The sequence below is a fragment of the Chanodichthys erythropterus genome, chromosome 13 (assembly GCF_024489055.1).
Source record: "Chanodichthys erythropterus isolate Z2021 chromosome 13, ASM2448905v1, whole genome shotgun sequence".
Lineage (NCBI taxonomy): Eukaryota > Metazoa > Chordata > Actinopteri > Cypriniformes > Xenocyprididae > Chanodichthys > Chanodichthys erythropterus.
In genome coordinates, this window is record NC_090233.1 from 42,052,579 (window position 1) to 42,059,856 (window position 7,278).

Here is a 7,278-nt window from a genome sequence, read left to right on the forward strand (position 1 = left end):
TAAATTTTCACTAGTTGTTGAGAAGGTGATGACCAATATTTGACTTATTTGATTTTAATATATTTTATACTAACTGCAGTCTTTCCACCTATTTTTTTCCATCTGTCACTAACAGTTTGTGTTCTCACCTGGCAGATTTAGCATGCCATAGTTGTGGCTTCATTGTGAGATTTGTAGACACCAGCAAACATGAGCAGACCAAACCTTGTAACGTTATATCAGTCCAGTCTACATCCATCTCCTTCTATCAGCAAATACAACAAACACAAATTTGTCATGTCAACCATCTTTTGAATCTTTTACATTTTATTGAAAAATAATTTTATGACTTAAATGGCCATGAACACACCCCTTTTTAGCACTGCTGTTTCAGAGCATCTGTTACAACAGACATTTATCATTATATTTTACAAAATAATGTTTAGCAGATTTAATTAGATATTAATTATAAATCTAATATTTCCCCCCAAACAATATAGGCCTAATCTATGAAACGATTCAAATGATAGCATTTGTTTGAAACAATATATGAATATTTTTTAAATGTGTTTGTTGAACATGAACATACAGTGATATAACCACCATACAGAACATATGTCAGTGTGTCCAAGGACTACTACTTGTTGTTTTGTCTAGGTAGGCACATGATCTGCACAATGGAAAAATCCCAAGACACAGAGAAAGTCAGAAAGTGAAGCCCAAGAAATAAAAAAAAATTTAACAGATAGATAGAGAGAGAGAGAGAGAGAGAGAGAGAGAGAGAGAGAGAGAGAGAGAGAGAGAGAGAGAACCGTGCGTCACTCCGCGCACCGCAGATAATTGTGACGTTCTACACACGTACACATGTCTGCTCCGTCACTATGGCTGCAAGAGACGCGAAATGGTGGTGAGACCTTGCCTGAATACAATTAGACAAAAAAAATATTCATCATACCTCTTATCTGACATTGACTGGTCTATGTTATGGGAACGGCGTATGTTATTTCCATACGAGGAGCCATTTTGTTCAGTATTTGCACAGAAAAGAACAGGATTAACAGGAGAACCCATCAGTTGCCTTCATTCAGACTTGGTAGCTGTTAGAATTATGTATACATCACGCCCGGTTACATGGTAAATAATAATGCCTGAAGATAACTGAATGTCAGTGTTTTGTTACTGGAAAAGAAGAAGTATTTTATAGTCCATATCTTGCCGCGTTAAACCAGTCTGGATATACCGCTAAAATCCGATTTAGTGTGTACAGCACCGCATTCTCTGTCTCAAGAAACTCAGGATTACCGCACAATTGTCCATTTTGTTTGAACTGATTTCCAAGTCCTGCTTCGTATTTCAGAAAAAAACATCCCTACTCCAAATAAGCTAATGTCGAAAATGTACCACAAAGAGAAAAGCATTCCGATAAAGAGCAGCGCGTCCGCGCTCTACAACAACCTGAGCGTCCTGCGCATCGCGCCGCGCTGCCTCACCTATTTCACGGTGGTCCACGCCAACGTGGTAAACATGGTCAGCGCCTCCTGGGACGGGCTGAACTATTCCCACCGACAGCTTCAATCTAAAGAAGGCAACGTGACCACCAGCTCCTCACTTATCATGCAGGTAAGACTAAAGTACCATTTGAGTACCATTTTCTTGTTTTGGTACAGTTTTGCTTACGATATTTTAATGCTGTCACTATTTTAACACCACAAATTAGTAAGTTTACTTTTGATTGTTTTCATATTTAACTCAAGATCATAAAACATTGTTTTTCTCTGACAGGCAGCCTGGTGTGTCCTGCCCTCAAGAGATCTTCTTGTTCTCACTTCTCAGAAAGGAATCCAGGTGGGTTAAAGGGATAGTTCACCCAAAAATGAAAATTTGATGTTTATCTGCTTACCCCCAGGGCATCCAAGATGTAGAGGACTTTTTTTCTTCAGTCGAACGCAAATTATGATTTTTAAATGCAAACGCTGCCGTCTGTCAGTCAAATAATAGCAGTGATTGGGAACTTGAACAATAAGAGTCGAAAAAACTTCCATAGACAAATCCAAATTAAACCCTGCGGCTCGTGATGGCACATTTATTTCCTAAGACACGAAACGATCGGTTTGTGCGAGAAACCAAACAGTATTTATATAATTTTTTACCTCTAATACACCACTATGTCCAACTGCGTTCAGCTTCCGGCTAGTGAGGTCTGATCGCGCTCTGACAACGGAAGTGATGTCTCGCGCTCATTGAAGTATATGGGCGAGACATCACTTCCGTCATCACAACGTGTTTTTTGACCTCACTAACAGGAAGCTGAACGAAGTTGGACATAGTGGTGTATTAGAGGTAAAAATTATATAAATAATGTTCGGTTTCTCGCACAAACCGATCGTTTCGTGTCTTAGGACATTAATGTGTCGTCACGAGCCGCAGGGTTTAATTTTGATTTGTCTAAGCAAGTTTTATTTACTGTTCTAGTTGAAGTTCCCAATCACTGCTATTATTTGACTGACAGACGGCAGCGGTTGCAGTTAAAAATCATAATTTGCGTTCGACTGAAGAAAAAAATTCACCTACATCTTGGATGCACTGGGGGTAAGCAGATAAACATCAAATTTTCATTTTTGGGTGAACTATCCCTTTAAGTGTTATGCCATGCTCTTAAAAGGATTAGTCCACTTTCAAATAAAAATTTTTCCTGATAATTTACTGGCCCCCATGCCATCCAAGATGTTCATGTCTTTCTTTCTTCAGTCGAAAAGAATTGAAGGCTTTTGATGAGAACATTCCAGGATTATTCTCCTTATAATGTACTTCAATGGCCTCCAGACGGTTGAAGGTCAAAATTACAGTTTCAGTGCAGCTTCAAAGCATTCCACACGATCCCAGACAAGGAATAAGGGTCTTATCTAGCAAAACGATCTGTCATTTTCTAAAAAAATACAACTGTATATGATTTATAAACATAAATGATCGCCTTGTACGTGCTTCTGCTTTCCGCATTCTTCAAAAAGCTTACGCTGTATGTCCTACACCTTCCCTATTCTACTTACGGAAGAAAATGAAACTGGCGCCGTGTTCGTTCTGTAAGTTGAACGCTTTGAAGCTGAACTGAAACTGTAATTTTGACCTTCAACCGTTTGGAGTCCATTGAAGTCCCCTATATGGAGAATAATCCTGGAATGTTCATCAAAAACCTTAATTTCTTTTCGAATGACGAAAGAAAGACATGAACATCTTGGATGACATGGGGGTGAGTAAATTATCAGGAAATGTTTATTTGAAAGTGGACTAATCTTTTGTTTATTCATCAGATGTATGAATCAGATGGATCCATTATGGTCTATTGGCATGCCCTGGACACACCAGAGACCCCCACAGGTCAGTGCACATGTCTGTCTCTGTGAATGGGTTTATTCTTTTTCTTTCATTTATTTTCACCTAACCTGAAGAAAGAACTATGTGAAATTTGTTGTGACTAACTCCGTACCTCATAAAACTAAAATAATCTGTTGTAATTTGCCAGCTAAAGCAGTGTTTGCCCGAGGGATTGCAGCGGTGCGGGAAAAACACATTTGTGTAGGTAAGTGGCTTCATCTGTCAGCAGTGGATGTATAGTAAATATCTGTCTGTTCTGAGCAAGCCATTTATACATTTCCCTAGTATGTATACTAAAAGAGCCCCTTTCCATTCCTCACACAGGGGTCTCATCTGGCTCAGTGCTGGTGTTTGACGTTCCCAGTAAAGGCAGTAACATCACCCTGTCTGAGGTTTTGGAGGAACACAAAGAGGCCATTACAGACATGGCCTCTGAGTGCTCAGGCAGTCAGGTATTAACTTATAGTAACTTTCATGTTATAGTTGTAAACCATACGACAAATGCTATTTTTATGTGTTTTATTTGTTATGTTTGGTTCAGTTGATTTAAATTACTGGTGGCTCAAATGTTTTAATATTAAACTGGCCTCTTTTTGCAGGAGTGCATTGCTGATTTAGTTAGCGCTGATGACTCTGGCCTCCTCTGTGTGTGGAAATCAGGAGAGGATTTTCAACTGCTCAACAAGATCCCTGGTTTTGAGTATGTTAGGAAGTAACAAGAGACAATGGGATTCATTCATGAAATTTTCATAAATATATGAGTATATGATTTGAACATATATAGAGCTTCCCAAAAAACTCTCCTCCAGAAACCTGAAATTTGATAGTTAAATTCAAAGTGTGAATTCAAATAATTTACAAATAGGGAGCGCATACAAGCTCATTAAGTTGGCTTGAAAAAGTCAACTTACTGTTATGCTATTTTCTTCTGAGACTAAAATTTCTGACTCTAACTCCTCCTAGAGCTTTAACTCTACAAACTCCAAAATCGGCTCAAACCTTCAGACTGTTCTTACTTAGTGTGCTATATCTTTTCTAACTGATCCAACTTACGGTTTTCCTAAAAAATCTATCTATCTCATAGCAACCACCCAGAATAACCTAGCAACCACATAGCAACCACCCAGAACACCATGGCAACCACCTAGCAACCACACAAATCACCCTGGAAACATCGTAGAAACCAGTCAGAGTACCCTAGCAACTGTATAGCAACACCCTAGCAACCACCCAGAATACATTAGCAACCACATAGTAACACCCTAGCAACCACCCTGAGTACCCTAGCAACCTCATAGAAACACCTTAGCAACCACCCTAAGTACCCTAGCAACTGTATAGCAACACCCTAGCAAAGACCCCGAATACCTTAGCAACAGCATAGCAACACCTTAGTAACCACCCCAAGTACTTTAGCAACCACATAGCAAAACCCTAGCAACCACCTTGATTACCCTGACCTCTCTATCTATCTATCTATCTATCTATCTATCTATCTATCTATCTATCTATCTATCTATCTATCTATCTATCTATCTATCTATCTATCTATCTATCTATCTATCTATCTATCTATCTATCTATCATCTATCTATCTAAACTACTAAATTAAAACTTTCAAACTGAAAACTTTTAAAATTGCTTCATACTTTCTGGACCGGCTTTTTCAAGCCAACTTAAAGTTTGTCTCGACAAACTTTTTTCATCTAGTTTTTAATTAGCATACTTCCAGCCCAAGAATAACAACCGTATGAATTATGTGTACAGGAATCCTGTGGGATCTTTTGGACTCCCTTTTTAGGTTTGGCTCCAGTATATTGCATAGATGCAAAATAATAATTAGCCATATTTTTAACAAAAGTGATTCAATAAGTGTTAAGCTTGCTGACAAATGCTGGTGCTCAGTTTTACATATAACCAATTAAAAACTATTTTTGTGATTAATTATTGTTATGGTAAGTGTTATCAAAATGCAGTGTCATCATTTTGCCTAAAGGAACACCATTTCATGAATCTGAAAAATTACATCAGAACCATTTTAAAATGATTTACACAAAAACGTATTCTGCTTGAAAGAGGCTATATATCAGTATATTGTATAAGTATAATATAGTACATATATATTAAAATGTGCATCTTCTTCTTTCAGCACAAGTTGTTCTTCAGTAAAACTATGGAAGGGCACAGTCATTGCTGGCTATGGGACGGGACAGATCCGTCTGTATGAGGCAGTCACAGGTATACTGCATGCAGAGGTTAATGCCCATGCACGCTGGATTTACTCATTGGACATTGCCCCATTCACTGGCCTGGTGAGATAAAAGATGTATATAGTACTGTACTGTACAAATGTTTTAAAATGAATGAATGGATCAGTACATATCTGCACTTTAAATCTAGTAATTGTATTATTTAAATTTGTTTTGAGCACAAATAGGCTTAATTAAGAAGTTTTCATAATCAAATGTAATCTGTAAATGTTAAACTCTTATATACTGATATTGTTTTCCTTGTTTAATGAAAAAGCTGCTCTCTGCAGCAGAAGACTCTTGGGTTAGAGTGTGGCATCTGAGCTTGACCCCAGAGACTAACAGTGTTGAGGTAAAACCCTTCACAGAATCATACACTGTCATTCAAAATTTCAGTTTTTTAGTCATCAAGATGCATTAAATTGATCAAAAGTTACAGTACATACATTTATATTAATGTTATTTCTATTTTAAATAATATATATATATTATATATATATATATATATATATATATATATATATATATATATAAATATATATATATATATATATTTTACGCGTGTTCAGCTGATTTCAAACACACTTCGCTTTTCTCTGCTCTTTCTAGATCGAGCACATGTATAATGAGTGTGTGACTGACACACAGATCTGCGGAGCCAAGTTCTGTGATGGGGACGGCTACGCATTTGCAGTGACCGGCTATGACTTGAGTGAGATCATCCGCTACACACAAGCCTAGTCAGGAATACATCATGCACTTCTGACACATTCCCATTGGTCATGAATGATCACCTGCAGCAGGAAGGTCATGTCTTGACAAAATATTGGTGAATAAATTGGTGTGCACGATAGGCAGGGTCAGGGTGGAGTGAATGTTTTCTTAAAACTGTATAGATACTACCTGAAATTGCCTAAAGAGCCCCACTTGAACACCAGGAGTCTGTGTTAAGTATGTCTACATGACTGACAGTTGTCCTGAATACAGAAATACACTTTTGTGCTCTGATATTGAGGTAAACTGTAAAACAACAGAACATATAGATCTCCTTCTAATCTGGGTAGAGAAGTATCAATATAAACATGTTAGAAGAGGTTGTTCTGTTAGTGTTTTGCTCCTCAAATAATTTATTTAGTAAATGTACTTCCTAAAGTGTTACTGAACAATTTATTTTACCTCAATGAAAAATTTGGGGTCTGCAATTGAATCAGATGACAAGTAATCATATTTGTGGTTCAGAAAACGGAAGTTATCAAAATAGTTTTTATTTAATATGTTATATTATAAATATTAAATACTGCTTTTTTTCCAAAGGGAATTATAATGTTCTTTATATTTGTCTTATTGCCTTAGAAATAATCACATTGTGTCTAGATAGTTATTTCAGCTTGATGTTAAAGCATATATTTTATACTGTATGTCGTTGTCTTAGTCTTTGTTATTTTCATTGTAAGCAATTGTCAGTGACAATTCAGCAAACTATTAAAAAAATGTTTCACTCATTTACTGTGGCTTTTATTGCAATTAGAAATGTGTACCAGTAGATGGCAATAGATCTTATATCTTTAATGTTTTTTAAAACATTTTGAACATTTGTAACATATCATAATTAAAACATTTAACTCAAGCATGTTGGTTCATAAAATAATAATAATAATAATAAAACCTTATCACAGAC

General features: G+C 36.7%; 1 protein-coding gene across 1 annotated transcript; it reads left to right on the forward strand.

Annotated features, from left to right (window-relative positions):
• Positions 1-873: 873 nt before the first annotated feature.
• Positions 874-7,070, forward strand: wdr54 (WD repeat domain 54). Its single transcript, XM_067407672.1, has 10 exons — positions 874-886; positions 1,337-1,599; positions 1,762-1,824; positions 3,288-3,354; positions 3,500-3,556; positions 3,676-3,803; positions 3,951-4,051; positions 5,501-5,663; positions 5,878-5,952; positions 6,210-7,070. The coding sequence occupies exons 2-10, from the start codon at positions 1,366-1,368 to the stop codon at positions 6,339-6,341; spliced, it is 1,020 nt and encodes a 339-aa protein (XP_067263773.1). The 5' UTR covers positions 874-886; positions 1,337-1,365; the 3' UTR covers positions 6,342-7,070.
• Positions 7,071-7,278: the final 208 nt, after the last annotated feature.

Bases quoted from the DNA above. Each gene is read 5' to 3' on its own strand.
- wdr54 (XM_067407672.1), top strand. From the start codon at position 1,366: ATGTCGAAAATGTACCACAAAGAGAAAAGCATTCCGATAAAGAGCAGC. The intron at 3,355-3,499 runs GTCAGTGCACAT...GTAATTTGCCAG, and splicing joins CACACCAGAGACCCCCACAG to CTAAAGCAGTGTTTGCCCGA. The intron at 5,664-5,877 runs GTGAGATAAAAG...TTAATGAAAAAG, and splicing joins TTGCCCCATTCACTGGCCTG to CTGCTCTCTGCAGCAGAAGA.